At 39.8% G+C, this 16,881-nt stretch overlaps 1 protein-coding gene across 1 annotated transcript in view; it reads left to right on the top strand.

Moving 5' to 3' along the window:
• Positions 1-5: 5 nt before the first annotated feature.
• POLR1A (RNA polymerase I subunit A) overlaps positions 6-16,881 on the top strand; it is a 31,483-nt gene continuing 14,607 nt past the window's right edge. Inside the window, exons 1-21 of the mRNA XM_027455734.3 lie at positions 6-172; positions 673-877; positions 1,501-1,650; positions 1,736-1,843; positions 2,671-2,756; positions 2,859-2,968; positions 3,472-3,558; positions 4,171-4,273; positions 4,759-4,921; positions 6,718-6,891; positions 7,099-7,221; positions 8,005-8,232; positions 10,955-11,209; positions 11,545-11,736; positions 12,460-12,603; positions 12,974-13,157; positions 14,675-14,757; positions 14,876-15,034; positions 15,357-15,455; positions 16,339-16,491; positions 16,685-16,767. Coding sequence (XP_027311535.3) covers positions 96-172; positions 673-877; positions 1,501-1,650; positions 1,736-1,843; positions 2,671-2,756; positions 2,859-2,968; positions 3,472-3,558; positions 4,171-4,273; positions 4,759-4,921; positions 6,718-6,891; positions 7,099-7,221; positions 8,005-8,232; positions 10,955-11,209; positions 11,545-11,736; positions 12,460-12,603; positions 12,974-13,157; positions 14,675-14,757; positions 14,876-15,034; positions 15,357-15,455; positions 16,339-16,491; positions 16,685-16,767 — 2,966 coding nt within the window. The 5' untranslated portion in view covers positions 6-95. The remainder of the gene's footprint in view (positions 173-672; positions 878-1,500; positions 1,651-1,735; positions 1,844-2,670; positions 2,757-2,858; positions 2,969-3,471; positions 3,559-4,170; positions 4,274-4,758; positions 4,922-6,717; positions 6,892-7,098; positions 7,222-8,004; positions 8,233-10,954; positions 11,210-11,544; positions 11,737-12,459; positions 12,604-12,973; positions 13,158-14,674; positions 14,758-14,875; positions 15,035-15,356; positions 15,456-16,338; positions 16,492-16,684; positions 16,768-16,881) is intronic.

Genomic DNA, 16,881 nt, shown 5'->3' with positions numbered 1-16,881 from the left:
CCGCCTCGCCCCTTCCCGTCCCCCCCCTCCGTTCTTTTCCCGCGTGGTTCCGCCCGTGGCGCAGCGGCCGGGGGAAAGCAGCTCGCCCCTTCGCCATGAGGCCGCCCAAGGTGGTGCCGTGGTGGCGGTTCGCCAGGGTGTCCTTCGGGATGTACACGGCTGAGGAGATCAGGTGAGCAGCCGAGGCGGGTTTGTTCCTTCCTCCCTCCCCGCCCCCCCGCCGTGCCCTGAAGAGGTTTGCATGTGGATGGCGGACTACAACTCCCAGGGTGCTTTGCGCGGGAGTGCCGGCTGGGCTCTATGGGGTAAGGCCGTGAGGCATGCTGGGAGTTGTAGTCCCGGTGCGAGTTGGCCCTCAGTGATGGTGGCCCATGGGTTCCCCCTGGGTTCCCTCTGGGCTCCCTGTGGGGCTGTGGGAGCCAGGAGGCGGCGAGTAAAGGTTATTAATAAAGATCTAAAATTAATATTTACTGTTTTATGAGCAACTGTACCCAGACAATGTGGTTAACCATACATAAATCCCTGTTGTGTGTCCACCATGCTCTTAAAAATGTGTTTTTATCACTAAAATAGTCACCCAGGTGCTAAATGTCAATGCTGCTGGTCATATTCAAGTCTATGCGGCTTGGCTGTTGGCTCCAGCTGATTTTTGACCTTTTCTTTCATCTCCAGGAAGCTGAGCGTGAAAGCCATAACAGATCCTCAGTACCTGGATAATGTGGGCAATCCGTCCGTCAACGGGCTGTACGATCTGGCGCTGGGACCTCCAGATTCCAAAGAAGCCTGTGCAACTTGCATGCAGAACTTCAGCAACTGCCCGGGTCATTTTGGCCACATAGAGCTGCCTCTGACTGTCTACAACCCTCTGTTTTTTGATGTAAGTGTGCTTAATTATTGTCTCGCAGGTGAAATGGCTGACGGTGTTCAAGCTGTGGTAATTTGTAGTCCTTAAAAACAGAAAAGGTACTAAAATCTGCTTTTTCTCTTATTTTAGCTGTAGTTCTATTTAATAACCAGTAAATGTAGTCGAAAAGCTTTGTTGTGTCATGATAGTTCAATGAAAATAGACTTCGTAGACTTTTGCAAAATATGTACTTTGCTGTAGCTATTATTTTGTGCGCTATCGATAAGCAACATGGGGGGAGTGTTGATCACAAAACTATATCACCAACTGCAGGGTCTCATGGCTTAATTAAATAGATGGCACAGTAACAACTAGTACTTGTTCTCTTTGAATTGCTACTGCAAACTTAGATGAACAGCTACCTTCTTTTACCTTAGAATCTCAAAGTGCTTCCTAGACATTTAGGACATGGTTGAGCTCAGAATAGCAACATTTGTATATTTGTCCCTTTAGGTCCCCTTATTCCAAATAACTTATTCCAGAAAACTGTGCCAGTATGGATGAGACTCAACAACCTCTCCAGCAATGTGCTGAGTGACAATGTGTGTGTGAGCTAATATATCTACTAGGATAACTTTTTCCTCTTTTCTTCCCAGAAATTATACCTTCTAATTCGAGGTTCTTGTTTGAACTGTCACATGCTGACATGTACTCGAGCTGTGGTTCACTTACTGCTGAGTCAGCTGAAGGTTCTGGAGAACGGGCTGCTTCATGCTGTCCATGATCTTGAAGTCGTCCTGAACAGGGCAAGTACTCTGTCTTTTTCCATTCCTTTTTGAGTTGATACTACTGTAAATACAGACTTATCCTTACCTATTCCTTTTCTTCCAGTTTTTAGAGCAAAGTGCAGATGCAACAGCTCTAGAAATTGAAGAAGAGTTAAACCACCATGTCCATGAAATGTTACAAAGCCAAGAACCAAGCGATCAGTGTTCAAATGTAAGTAGAATCAGTGCTTCTCTTAGGATACCAGATTTTGTCCTTTTAATATAGCCATGTGCACAAGTCTCTGCTTGACTATGTAGAATTTAGATTTTGTCTCTGAAATCTGAAGTGTGTTACATTTAGAGTGTAATGTCCAAAATTAAGCTTAAAAATATTTTCTTTGCTGGCCCATAAGAACTTAGAGTAACTATTAGGTTTATATAAAATACAATTTGTTTTCTAATGGAGATGTTTTTATAGTATGGATAGGATATAACATACAGAAACTAGGCTATTTTTACCTGCAGCTAATGATACCTCTGCACAATGTGCCAGCTGTTTTGAGCTGCAGAACATTTTTGAGCTCAGGCATCCAGCAGTTTTGCAGCATAACATACATTAAAAACTTTTAAATTACATGATTGTAATTGAATTCTTTTATTTTAAATGCAGTTTAATGTACAATGTTAGTAAAGGGAAATATTACTAAGTTTTACCATCTTAGAGCAGATTTACCTATAAGCCAAATGTAGTTCCTTAAACTTGTTTTTTTCAAAACCAACCTGAAACCCTTTGGAACTCATGTATTCACGAGCAGTCAAAAGAAGAGTGATTTTGGTCAATCTTCTAACTTTTAGATTGGAGAAGACCTCTAATTAGAAAAAGCTTTATAATTTGGCACTGTCTTGAAGATTAAAGATTATTGATAAACTTTAAAAGCAGGGAGATGAATGTTGGGATTGTGTGTGTAATGCTGAGTTCGATTTAAATTAGGTAGTTTAATAAACTTGTGTCAAATGTTTTTAATTATTTTCAGTATTTTTAATTCCTCTCTTTATCAGGTAAAAAATGTTTGTGAGTGTAGAAATAAACTGATAGCACAGTTCTGGAAAGCACATATGACTTCAAAGAGATGCCCAAACTGCAAGTAAGTTTAACTACACGAGGAAATAAATAAGTGGTGTAGAGTAAAATGCTGTAAGTCTTTGTATTAACTCTTTTTTACCTTTGTGTTTTTTTTTTCTTTTAGATCTAGAAGGTCACTGGTGCGAAAAGAACATAACAGCAAGCTGACAGTAACTTATCCTTCCACAGTGTATCGTAAGTCAGGAGAGAAAGGCACCGTGGATGAGCCAGCAGGTAAAATATTTGCCATCCTGACTGTAGCTGTTGTCTCATCCAGTTGGGTATTTCATATGAACCTTGGTTCCACTGGTAATACTTGAGTCCTGTTTGCCTTTTTCAGCTGTAGGTTGACTCTTCGTTTCTGATTTGGTCAGTGGATGAGATCATTCAAAGAAAGGGTACAATTCACCATTAATAAATAAATTAAATAAATATAATCAAATAAAGCATACACTTTAGCTGTAAAGAATTTAATGTAAATGTAAAGAGTTTTATTTCAGCTACGTATAGGTATTCACTAGTCACATAAATGGCTTATTTATTCCATACTGGGAAGGCTCATTTTATTTAATTTCAAATCGCCAAAGCAAACATGTTAATGATGCTTTATAATAGATGTTAGCCAGTGTATTTTGTGTCATTTCCACTCCTTTTCTTTGCTGGAAACACTGATTGTTGTAAGCCAAGAAAACCTTTCAAAATAACCATGTATCTTTTGTTTTTTTATTATTTTTAAGCTATTGATGAAACACAATTAGGGAAGAGAGGGTACCTGACACCAATGACTGCCAAGGAGTTCATCATGTCTCTGTGGAAGAATGAAGGTAATGGTTGTTAAGAGCAATGTTGTCTCCTGTTTTCTTTGTCCTTTACTGGACAAAGTCTGCAAATGTTTTTTTTCATATTAAATCATTTTCAAATCTTTACCTTTTGCCTGGAGGGCTCCTGGTTGCAAGATAAATGTTTATGACAGAAGGGCTGGTACCTAGCAAAGGCAGAGAACTGAATTCAGTAAAGTAGCTCTCAGACTGTGGCTCCTCACAAAGCTTGGTTGTTGTTCAGGAAGAATATGGTGTTCACATGGTGCTGTGTCTACTATTCCCCACAGTTACATTGGTTAAAGACTGGGAATGTATTTAGTGGTTTCTTCTTTAGAGTTTCCTGTACACTAAAAGTATGCAGTTGTCAGGAAAAATCAAAGGGTTTCATGTATCAGTCACAGCCAGTGATAAAAAAATACATATATATTTGACCAAAAAGAACAATAAAATTATTTCTAAAGTACCTATGCCTAAATGTTTTTATTTTAAACAAGCTCTCTGGTATTTAACTTAGCAGATCATTTTGATTGACCAAGTACATCTGGGGGATGAGGGGTTAGATTCCCCAGAAAAAGCAGCATTAATGTGTTTATCTTTTCTATTTTTTCTTTTCAGGTTTCTTTTTGCGTTACCTCTTTCCTGGGATGGATTCCGATAAGAGTTCAGGATTTAGTCCAGATATGTTTTTTTTAGATCTGCTTGTAGTTCCGCCTTCAAGGTAAAAATAAATAAATAAATTACCCAAACAAGTACAAAACAAATCATGGGTTAAACCAAATACTTTTCTCAGGAGTCAGAGATGCAAACACCTCTAGTACAGGCACTGGTATACTAAAATGTCAGTGGAGGCTTCAACAAACAAAAGTGACAGCAGTAACTGATGATAACTTTCACCAAATGCCTTTGACGTTATACTAAAGGAGTGAAATAGAAGTTTTGAAAAAAGTGTATTTTGGTATTAGTATTTCAAACTATTACAGAATATTAGGATGTTTCAGCAGTAGAGTGCTGGTAGAATGTCTTGTTAAGGAATTGTTCCTCTTATGACTGTGCCAGTATAATAAATAAAAAGTTTCAAATGCTCACTGTTAGTTTAAAGGTATTATTTTTTCCAGCCTTGAAGACTTAGCTTAGTGTGTTTGAGATTTATTATACTGCTTTTTGGTGATGCTGATCTTCTAAAATGATCTTGATCTCCTGTAGGTATCGTCCTGTGAATCGTATTGGAGATCGGATGTTCACGAACGGTCAGACTGTCAACCTGCAGGCTGTCATGAAGGATGCCAAACTGATACGGAAGCTCTTGGTTTTCATGGCAAAAGAACAGTGTCAGCCAATTAAAACTGTAGAAGGTGAAATCCAAACAGTAAGAGTTGCTTGTTATCTTATTCTTTACTATTTGGATATGTGGGGTGCAGTTTGGGTAGGTTCTTGTTTAAACTGTTTCAGTAACATTTTTTGCCTGGGCTGCTGGAATATATGCTGTTAGATGTGTTCTCTAGGTATTTTTGCTCACATCTTTCCACTCAGCTCTCCAGTTCAAAGGGAATATCCTTTTATGCGGACTTCTCTAGTTGTGGTTTTTATATTAGTCTACTGTATGTGAAACTCCTATTACTGGAAAATGAAATATTTACAGCAGAAACAGTTTTATTATAAAACTTTTCGAGCATCTTATCAAATTAAAAATGGTGGTGGAAAAAAGCCACTTTATCTTTTAAGCCTAGTAGAGCCAATTGTGGTCCTGGTTATTTTTAACCATTAATGTCTAGATGAACTAAAAAAATTCCAAATAGCCATAATTAGTAACAATGCTTGCTTACAGCCAACCAGTTCACATGGTAATATGTGTCACCACCTTCATCCAGGCTATGTGGCTTCGTGCCGTTTTCCTATACTTGTTTTGGGAAGACTTCAAGGAGAAAGCTAGGGACACCTCAGCTTCTGTGTTTAGGCTGTGAATCATGGAGTTTGCTTACAGAGGGAACTTTCTGCATGGTGCATTGGACTGTGAATTTGCAGAGCACTAAATATGTGCATGGTCACTCTTAATTAAGTAATAAGTGCCCTTTTCTAAGCACAATTGTCGTACAATATGCAACTCTCTGTGGAGTTTTAAGGTTTGGGACATGTATCTCTTGCCTTAGAAATCCCCATTTTGAGAACATAACTGTGAAGAAAACTTAAGGTAGAATCAGTCTGGATATCCCAAGCTTCTGCGTGTTACATTTTTTCCTTCTGTAGTAATGGTTATACCCTTGTTTTGGAGTGTCATCTGTATTCCAACTATTTTTCCTCCACTGATACGAAGCCTAATAATTTTTCTGAAAAGTTGAAACAGTCTAATCTGCTCAGCCTTCATGGTGCTGCACACACACGGAGGAAATTCTGCATCTCTGGCAGAGATACTGCTCTACAAGGCGAGAAACTTGTATCTAATTTGTGAAAAAATAATAGTAATGCAGGTTAACCAACACACTTAACCCACAGAGCAGAAATTGATCATAAACATACTGAAAACCTCTTTTCATATTTATTCATGAATTGTGTTATTAAGGGTTCTTTGATACTAGACTTAGTTTCAGCTGGACTTGGTTTGCATCCTGAAGTTTAAGGTTTTTTAAACGTTTTATTTTAGTTACTGAGAGTTTGGCCACTAGGTGGAGATGTGCTCTTAAAATGTTTAAGGTGACAATATGAAAAAATGTGTTTTGGAGATGACTGGTATACAGCCTCCTAGACTGTGAAAACAGTGATGTAAGTGCTGCAAGCTGTTGGATTTGTATTTTCATCTGAAAATAGGGCTTCCTGGGAGAACAGTGGTTCTTAGCCTACGCTGACTAACCAGTAAAAAGCTAATTTGGAAAGAGGACTGTCACTTACCAAGCAATCAGCTAGTAAAATGCCACTGGAATATGTACATGTGGTCTTTGGATATCTCCCATCCACGTCAGTTTCTAAACCTTGACAGCAGACCAGTCTGAAACACTTAGGTGTGTAATAAGTGTAAACATATCTTTAATTTTATTTTTTGAGATGTTTTCTTCAGTGAGGTGCAAAATAGTGGTTAGTGTTTTCTTTGTCATTTAACACTGTGATTTCAGCTTGGTATACAGTAGGTATTTTGTGTTAAGTCCAATTTCCTGTTTTCTATTTCTGCAGGAAACCAGTGAGAGTAATGAACCTCTGGACCATTCTGTCCTGGCTACAATTCCAGGACAGACGATTGCAGATAAGCTTTACAACACCTGGGTTCGTCTTCAGGCTCACGTCAACATTGTCTTTGACAGTGACATGGACAAACTAATGACTGAAAAGTACCCTGGTATTCGTCAGGTGGGTGGCAGGGAGAGTGTTAGAGACTTTGTGTGTCACAGGCTGGTAAAACAAGAGAAATGGATGGAATAAGAACTAAGTGTTATATTTTGTGCTCGTTATTTAGGGGTTTTCATGATACTCACTTAATCACTTAATGTCTTGAGACTTTGTCTCATGTTGCATGCTTTTCTCTCACATTTTAGTCATTAACTTTTGTTTTCAAAGCTATTAGAGAAAAAGGAAGGACTCTTCCGCAAGCACATGATGGGAAAACGTGTGGATTTTGCAGCTCGATCAGTCATTTGCCCTGATATGTACATTGGCACCAATGAAATTGGCATTCCCATGGTAAGAAGAAAGAAAGGAGTATTTCTTTATGGTACAGCTGGGGGCTGAGCTATACTCTAGTGTTTTCAGCTACGCAGTAAACAGTTTAAAACGTAGAGATTTACTGACCCGTCTGGACCTTTTCCTCCCTCGTGCATCACAGTTGTGTCTTACCGTTGGATGTTAATGAAGAAAGAACGCTGAAGAGCAGGAAATTCTTACCATTAGGCTGAACACTAAGTCTAGAAAAGAGAATGATTTAAAAAAAAAAAAAAAAAGCTTCCTTGGCTTATGAATTAGTGCTAACTTTCTAAGTAGGTTCTGTTTCTCTCTTGATCTTTGTACAGTATCTTGTAACAGGCCTGACAGCCTTTAAGAAACAGCCATAGATAAGTCTCAAGCTTCATCTTTAATAATTCCCAGAGGTTACACCAATCCTCAACTTGAACTTCTCATAACCAGTCTCTTCTGGTTGCCTATCTGAGAACAGTGAGCCTGGTGTTATAGTTTTTTCCCCTGTATTGTCAGTTTGTTTGCAGAATCTAAAATCATGCTAGGTTTTTAAATTGCTAATTCAGTTTTTCTTTCCTGCTCTGTAAAAAGGGCATAGTTATTATTGTAGTGCCTTTTGAAACAGAAACATATCCATTTGGCACAACAATAGGTTGAGAGGATGCACCCAAAATAAAAATAATTTATGTTTATGTTATCTGAGTTAATGTTTGACCCTGTGTCCTCAGTGACTTCTGTACTAAATGAAAGCTGAACAACTGGTTATTTCTCTCCTTTTTCCTTCCTGTCTAGGTATTTGCTACCAAACTGACCTACCCTCAGCCGGTCACTCCCTGGAATGTCAAAGAGCTGAGGCAAGCTGTCATAAACGGCCCAAAGGTTCATCCTGGGGCCTCCATGGTCATTAACGAGGACGGGTCTCGTACGGTGCTGAGTGCCAGCAGCCTGACCCAGAGGGAAGCCATAGCTAAGCAGCTTCTCACCCCTTCCTCAGGTGCACCCCCGACAGGACTGAAGATTGTGAGTATGACAAAGACTTGGCTTGGCAGAACCATTCTGTCTGTGTGGTGGGTTTTTTAAGTGGTAATATTGTCCGTGGTGGTGGTTCTAACAGGCTCCAAAAGACACCATGAGCAGCGTTGTCTTGTCTTTTAGTAGGTGGCTTGGAAAAGGTTGAAGGAGTTATCTGAAAATAAAAGCTTGATACTTTTATCTAATTTTAATAACCATTTTTTCATCCTCAGTTTTGCTCATCTCTTAACGTGCAGTGTGTGGTGTTCATCTTGTCATGCTGCTGAATAGTCTTTCACTTACAGCTGGCTGTTCTTGGAAAGTCTCAGTAGTATGAAAGATATTGTTAATCTTAGGCTTTTGTGTTCCCCTGCCTCCCTGCCCTTCTCAGCCATCTTTAGAATTTTTTCATCTCCGTTAGAAATACCAAAATGTTCTATATTTGGAGCAGTTTGGTGGTGGTAGCTGAAATTCAATGTGTTTGTAGAGTAGGTGCACCACAAGCAGCTGATGTGCCCTGTCTGCCACCATGGGTGCCCATGACCAAGTTCAGAGTTGAGTCCTCCCATTTTTTCATCAGCCATGCTGGGAGTGGCACGGACTAGAGGAGGAATGTTTATTTTTTTGGTACTGACTGCTGTAAGCTAGGATCCCTCTCCCCTTCACCATCTCATTTTGCAGATGGCAAAGCAAGAACCAACCCCACTGACGCCCATCTGTTCGTACAGATGCTAACATTTGTGCAGTGCTTGGTGCTTACATCAGTTGTTTCTTTGGAGCTGCTGGAGGATTTGAGTTCTCTGTGCTGCTACTCAGTCAACCTTTGAAACTTCTCAGTTGTGATGTTTCCCCACCTTGTGAGCGTTGAGAACATTTTCTTAGGTGCTGGGGAGAATTGGTGTGGAAATGGCAAATGGTCATTTCATGCTGCCTGTTATCATACCCATGTCTAATAGAAGGGGATTTAAGATTTAAGATTGAGCATTTCTGTGATGTCTCTTCTTTCAGAACCTATCACAGGGATAAAAGTGATAAGTTACAATGCTCTTGCAAGTTCTGTGTTGCTTCTGTTTCCTGGATGAGCCTGAAGCCTTTTAAGAAGAGTTTTGGTTTTTTTTCAGACGAGAAGAACCCATGCACTCCTGGCTTCCAGCCTAGGTGGCTGTTAAGTAAAAGTGGTGGTTGAGCTTTCACCTTTGAAAGCCATCCTCTCTCCTCAGGGTTCATCAGTGCAAACAGTATGTGCAGACCTCTGACAGAGGTTGATATCCAAGACAGAGTAAAAAAAGCTGCTTTTGGTCAGTTCTGACTCAAATGCATGTAGGAAGATCATTAAATGGAGCAGTAAATTGGTGGACAGCTCAGTACTCACTTTTTTCTTCTCTTACCTGAATTTCTGTAAAGAGTCCCTCTTTTAGTGTATATTTTTTGGGCTGAGAATAATCCTTCAGGGCCACACAGAATCCTACATGTGGTAAATACACAGTGAAGGGAAACAGGCTTCTGGAGGGCCTCCAAACATCAGGGCTCAGGCATTTAAGTTTTGGCTCCAATTCTGAACTTTGTGGGGATTTCTGGATAAAGCATTACATAAAGTCAATCTAAAGTTTCCTTACTTGCAAGGAACAAATGATCTCCCCCTTAAGTTACACGCCGTTCTGAGGCCCCAGACTGTTGCAGTGGGATCAGCGAGGATGCCACCCGGTCTTCTTGAATACAAGGTGGTGCTTGAGGCTCACAAAGTGTTGGTGTGATGCGTGAGAGCTTGAGTGGAAGTCATTAATTCCTTGGGTGATTACTGCACCAGACTGCAAAGCTGCATCCGTCACAGATGCAGGGTTCTGTGGCTTTAGGGTTGTCAGTCCTGCTCAGTAAGAACTTCAAAATTTCACCTTGGCTTTTTTTTTTACTGGGATGACCTGCTAAACAAACATGAAAATTGAGCTCACTGATGAAATAGATGCTGAAGACTCCCCCAAACCAGGCTATGAACACATCGTGTAATGTTAAGCACAGCATGTTTAAGCTCTATTTGCTCCTAACTCTGGAAACAGCAGCATGCCTGCCGAAATCTTCATATACTCAATTAAGCACTGAGTATTTACACTGTACAAACAGGTTATCTTGAGCTGTTGACGATCACTTTGATGGATCTGTAATAGTGTCTATATACTGACAAATTAAAGTGAGATTATTTTGAGAGGCTGTGTTCTAGATGAGAGTTTGTTGTATGACCTCCACCCTGTGCTTTATTCAAACATGAAGTTAGAACTCAGAGCTCCTTGGCCTCTTCTCCAGCTACCTGGTCATATTACCTTACTCCAAGCTGTCCAGCACTGGCTTTATGGTGACAGGAATTATCAATTTGGCTTTGGGCAAATTCGGTTTATTTTCTCACTTACAAATAACAGAATTTCCCTTTTTCATTCTTCGATGCGTGTATTGCCAGGGGAGAGGAGAGCCTGGCAGGGTGTGGCTCGCACGCTGCTACCTTGGTTTGATTGCTGTGGTTTGTGGGTGTTAATGGAGCACAGAGCAGGCTTAGGCTGTGGTTTGGTAGAGAGCAGAGAGCTTTAGGAGTAAGTAGTCTTGATTGATTCTCTTAAACCTTTTGCACGGAATGTTAATACCAGGAAGAAACTGCTTTGAATGCGTGTGTGCTTTAAGATCCATTCTTTCCAGAGGCACGCATGGAAATGTTTTATAGACATCAACTGAAATTCTCTTGCAGGTTTGTCGTCACATTAAAACAGGAGATGTGCTTCTACTGAACCGCCAGCCCACTCTTCACAGACCCTCCATCCAAGCTCACCGGGCCAGAATCCTGCCTGGAGAAAAAGTGCTGAGGCTTCACTACGCCAACTGCAAGGCTTACAATGCTGATTTTGACGGTGACGAAATGAATGCCCATTTTCCACAAAGCGAGCTGGGTAGAGCAGAGGCCTACACTTTGGCCTTCACTGATGAACAGTATCTAGTTCCAAAGGTAAATAAAGCTGTCAGATAAACTTCCTTCATGAAATCACATTGTTTAATTTTTTTTTTGCCAGCTGTGCTCAGCAGATTTTTGTTGTTCAGGCATTGTTACTTGCTTCTTATCTCCCCAAACTGAGTTGTGATGTGCCCTCTCTAAAAGAGAGAGAACATCTAAACAATCTTGTTCCTTTTAATTGGTGATGCCTAGGAGAGATTTAGAAGACAGCTGTACTGTGATGAAGCCTTCTTAAGAAGGAACTTTGATGCTTTTATCAAGCTAGACTAATTTGGGAAGCTGCAGGCACTTGCCCCCCACCAAGCCTTTTTTCTTCCAAATTTCTTTAGGATGGCAAACCACTTCCAGGACTGATCCAGGACCACATGATTTCTGGAGTCAGCATGACAACCCGGGGCTGCTTCTTCACGAGAGAGCAATACATGGAACTTGTTTACCGGGGCCTGACAGACAAAAAAGGAAGAATTAAAGTATTTCCTCCTGCCATTATGAAACCACAACGACTATGGACGGGAAAGCAGGTAGCTTATAATTTATTGGGTTAAAGAACACTGGTGGCTCCAAAGTAAGCAGAACACTACTGTTAAAATGAGTGCTGCTGGGGGCTGATGAAAAGCTGCATCCTGTTGTCTAAGCAAAACCATATCTGAACTAAACCATCCAGATCTTGATTGTATATTCTCACTAAGGCTGTAAGAGTCTTTTCATTTAAAATGACAGAATTAGCATAGTACTTTTACTTGTTGCTCTTATCAGTCTTGCACATAGAAACATAATGCTGCAATCATCAGAGCAGAGAAGGAATTTGTCAATCACAGTAAGCAGAGCTTGCTGAAAGTGGAAAGGTAAAGTTCCACCAGCTGCTGCTTTTAAACCTCTGAACTTAAAGGTTTTAGGTAAATACTCTAGTATTTGAATTTTTGGTTGAGATTGTCATTATATTGATGTAGTATCTGAGAAGCCCAAGTGGATGGACAGTTATTTTTCCCATTAACAAGGAAATTAAAAAAAGCTCTGGTGCCATTTGTTTCAGAGTAATTGTGTCTTATTGCTCTTTCAGATGCTAGAGTTGCAAAAGCATATTCCTTTCTTGTAAACATCACACTTTTGATTTTTTAAAGGTTTGTTGTCAGTGAAAAATATATGTATAGATCGTTGGTTTCCTCCTATTTGCCAAATTCTTTACAGTGAGAAAGGAATACGGGAAATAAATAGTTCTTGCCATTCTTTCTGCTTCTTTGTAGGTTGTTTCTACGTTGCTAATAAACATCATTCCAGAAAATCACGTGCCACTGAATTTGACTGGAAAAGCTAAGATTGGTGGAAAAGCCTGGATAAAGGGACCTGCAAACAGATGTCTAAACCTTGATTCCATGTGTGAATCGCAGGTATGCTGGTGCTACACCTCTGGAGGCTGGGCTGGGATGCCTTTTAATCTAAATAGGTATGGAGTAGAGGAATGGGAAGGGAAACAGAATGATGATGAAATTAAAAACAGGCGTTGAAAGATACTGACAGAAGGTGGTAATCACAGGGTAGGGTTGAGTGTAAAGAAAAACTCTCTTCTAATCCTGCCTGATGCAGATTCCATCTAAGTACAGGTAAACAGGTAATATTGGTGAATGTGTTTAACTGTTCACCAATATGTGGGCTTTTAAAGCTTTTTACTTAAAGCCTTCTTTTCATGTGTCTTATTTACTCAGAAAAACCTGAAAAGGTCATCAAATTTTTTTCCTGAAGAGTTGTTTTCTTTTTCAGGTTATTATTAGAAATGGGGAATTACTTTGTGGCGTGTTGGACAAAGCTCACTTTGGCAGCTCTGCCTATGGCCTGGTCCACTGTTGCTATGAAATCTATGGGGGTGAAACGAGTGGGAAAGTGCTAACGTGTCTGGGACGCCTCTTCACTGCTTATCTGCAGCTCTACAGGGGATTTACAATGGGTGAGTAACACAAGGACTAATTCACCAGGGCACTGCAGCACCTCACGAGGTATAAAACAGACAGTGTTGGGTAGAATACATGCCAAGAGTTCTGTAAATAAACTTCCACAAGACAGTGTCCTTGACTGGGATCGCTGTTTGCCGACTTTTTTTTCCCCCTCACTCCTGTTTTTTACATAGCTGGCCTTTTAAGCATGAGGAGAAAGTATAATCGTAAAGATGTCCATTAAATTCTCTCATCTGTCCTGCCTGATCAAAGTGTGAAGAGTGTAAATGTCTCGTGTTTAAATTTCATATTGACAAAACTTCCTATGAAGCTCCATTTTTTTTTACTTCTCTGAAAAGAATGATTGCACAGAAACCATAACAACTGATAAGTGAGAAGGGAGGACTTCGAGGGGTTATTACTCAAGTCTAGCATACCTCATTCTACTGTAAAACTTTTGGTAAATATTTGACTTTCATTACGGCTTTGCAAACTCATGCAAAAATGCACTTGGCAGTCAATAAAAAATTGACCCTTACTCTGCTTCCTCTTCTTGCAGTAGTTAAAATATTTCAAATGACCGCGTAGAGCTTTGCAAGATGTTCTTATGCTAATGAAAAATTTATGGTATGTAGCATCAGGAGAGTTTAAATTCACTTGTGAAGGCACAACATAATCATTTGGAGTTATGTAGAGCAGTAGTAAGCTTTGACAGCAGCGAGGAAACAACAGTCTTCTGTGAAACAGAGAAAAGTGGGAGATCTGTTGAAGTAAGACGATTAATTGCCTCTAAGATACAGAAAATATATCTTGAAAGCAAGGGCACAAAAGCTCACTTGACAGAGATAATGAGCAAAGAGCCTGGGATCATTAGATTTTTAAAACATCAGAAAAAGGGAAATGGAACTGGAGCAGGAGCCTAGTGTTTGGTGAAGATGAGATGATTTAGCACTGAACAAAATGAGTCTTAGAGATGAGATTAATGAGGTTCAGAAGGAGTCGAGGAAGAAGAGACAAGTTCATAATGGGAAGAAGAGAGCAAGGACTGGACAGTGAAGGGACATGTAATGGGACCGTTAAGCTCCTTTGCATTATAAACCTCAGTACGAAAGAGTCCCACTGGTCCCCACAGAAATGCTGAACGTGTAGAGTGTTGGAATAATTTGGTCTGGGAGAGGGACTCGTGGAGGTGATGTAATGCAGCTCTCTGCTCAAAGCAAGTCCTGCCAGGTGAGCTTGTGCAGGGCTGTGTCCAGTCAAGTGAGTATCTTCAGGGATGGCAGTTCTACAATCTCTCTTGGCCAGCATTTGATCTTGGATACTGTGATTTTTTTTCCCCTCTTGAAGAAATTTTTATTTCCGTCTATCTTTAAAAGCCAGACAAATGTGTCTCTTTCAGTCTGTCCTCATCCATCATGTGTTTTATCCCTTTTAGTGACCATTTTTGGTGACTTCTGAAGGAAGTGGTGAATACATTCACAATTGTTTCTCTGTTTGGATCATGATGTGGTCTGTCTGTCTTCTTTAACAGGGATTGAAGATATCTTGGTTAAACCTGAAGCAGATCAGAAGAGACAAAAAATCATTGAAAAATCAAACCAGCATGGTATTGAAGTAAGTCGTTTTTGCAGAGCTTTTTTTTCATAATAATTAAAAAAAAAAAAAATTAGAAAATCCGCCCTATGTAATCATGTCTGCTTGGCACTTAAAAAATCCCTTGTTTTATTTTCAGGCTGTTAGAGCTGCTCTTAATTTGCCAGAAGCAACGTCATGTGAGGAGGTCCAAGGGAAATGGCAGGATGCCCATCTCTGCAAAGACCAGAGGGATTTTAACATGGTTGATCTGAAATTCAAGGAGGAAGTAAACAATTACAACAATGAAGTTAACAAGGTTGGCATCGAGGCATCTGTATATACTAATCTTGTTTGGAAAGTTAATTTCATGTTGATGAGGGGTGCCTGACTGTTCTGGAGGCTGGAGCTTTCCATTTGTCCCCAGCTTAGGCTTCAGATACTGCCTTGCCAGTACCTCACCCTCATCCTCCCTGAATAAGATGGCTTAATATTCAAGATGCTTTTAAGATTATAAATAGGAATGCCTGTGATTTGTCCTGGTTTTACTTCTTAAAGCCTTTGACAGGAATTGCTTTGGTTCATTGTTTTATTACTAATAGTTTTGTTCTGTTCCCCTCACCGCTATTCCAACTCTTTAGGTTTGTATGCCCCTTGGTCTGCACAGGAGCTTTCCGGAGAACAATTTGCAATTGATGGTACAGTCAGGAGCCAAAGGATCCACTGTAAATACAGTACAGGTAATGACAGTTATAATTACTGAGCAGCTATGAATATTGAAGTAATTTGTCCAAGAGTGCAAGTTATTGAGTAGGTCTTGTATGATTCTCTAATTGCAATGCAAGTTTTTTATTGTGGGCTTTGGGAATACAAGTTTTTGCATGGAAAAGTTTGGGAAGAATATAATAAAGACCTCAGCAGATAATTTTACCTTTTTTTTTTTTTTTCTTTCCAGCAGTTCTTAGTGCATTAAGGATTCATAGAAACTGCAGGCCTTCTTGTTGGAAGGAATGCTGCAGATAATACAAACAAACCTCCTGCAGGAGAAAGAATTTTCCCTGGCTCTTGCTGGAGACTGACCCCTCAGTTTCCTTCTTCCACTGCTGTAGGAACAACAAAATCTTACTTTGAATTTAGTGGAAATGGCAACAATGCTTTTTCATTTTGCCTTCTGCAATGCAGACAAAACACCAAACACTCTGTAGAAAAGGGCTATCTAAAGTACCAAAGGTTAAGAGGGTTTTTTTGCTTTTTTTTTTGTTGCTGTTGTTCTGTTTTTAATGAAATGCTGGGAGGTCGTAAGGGTAACAAAGAGAACTAATTATTTAAAACATTTTAGTTTCACATCTCCTTATATTAAAATATTAATACAGAATGTGAATAGAAGTGTTGAGGGTGAGTCAAGGGTTGGAATAACTTTATTTAAAAAGACCAGATGAGATCCACGTCGTTACTGTCCATCAGTAGCAAGAACACTTAATGAACATAACATTTACCGAACATTTAATTGCTTTATTAAGTTTTTCAAGAAAAAACATTGCACTTACGTGAGCAAAAAGTTATATGAAAAAGTGATGTTTCCTTTTATCTTTCCTTGCCTGTGCTTTTCCTGTCCACATGCAGATCTCTTGTTTGCTGGGCCAGATTGAGCTGGAAGGTCGAAGGCCCCCGCTGATGGCATCTGGCAAGTCTCTGCCGTGTTTCCAACCTTACGATTTCTCCCCTAGCTCAGGAGGATTTGTGACTGGCAGATTTCTCACTGGAATCAAACCATCTGTAAGCTTTATACTCATTCTGCTTATACTGAAATTTATTTAGATCTTACTATTTTAATACAGAGTTTTTTACCATGATAGATAAATCACCTATGTATACCCTGCTTTCAAATGCAGCTTTTCAGAAAGAGTATGAATTACCAGTCTTTGTGTACTTGTCAGCAGAACGCTGATGGGATTGTGCTTATGTTTAGGAATTCTTCTTTCACTGCATGGCTGGCAGGGAAGGTCTTGTGGATACAGCTGTCAAAACCAGCCGTTCTGGGTACCTACAAAGGTAAGAGGGTTATTAAAAAATTCCAGCCTTTAAATTACATTTTTTCATAAAGTATTGTAGGCTGGAGGAAGTGCTCAGGTAGTTTAGATTAGCTTTATAGCATACTTAATATTC

The sequence above is a fragment of the Anas platyrhynchos genome, chromosome 4, assembly GCF_047663525.1.
Source record: "Anas platyrhynchos isolate ZD024472 breed Pekin duck chromosome 4, IASCAAS_PekinDuck_T2T, whole genome shotgun sequence".
In the NCBI taxonomy this organism is placed as follows: domain Eukaryota; kingdom Metazoa; phylum Chordata; class Aves; order Anseriformes; family Anatidae; genus Anas; species Anas platyrhynchos.
This window is presented reverse-complemented; position numbering and strand designations above follow the sequence as displayed.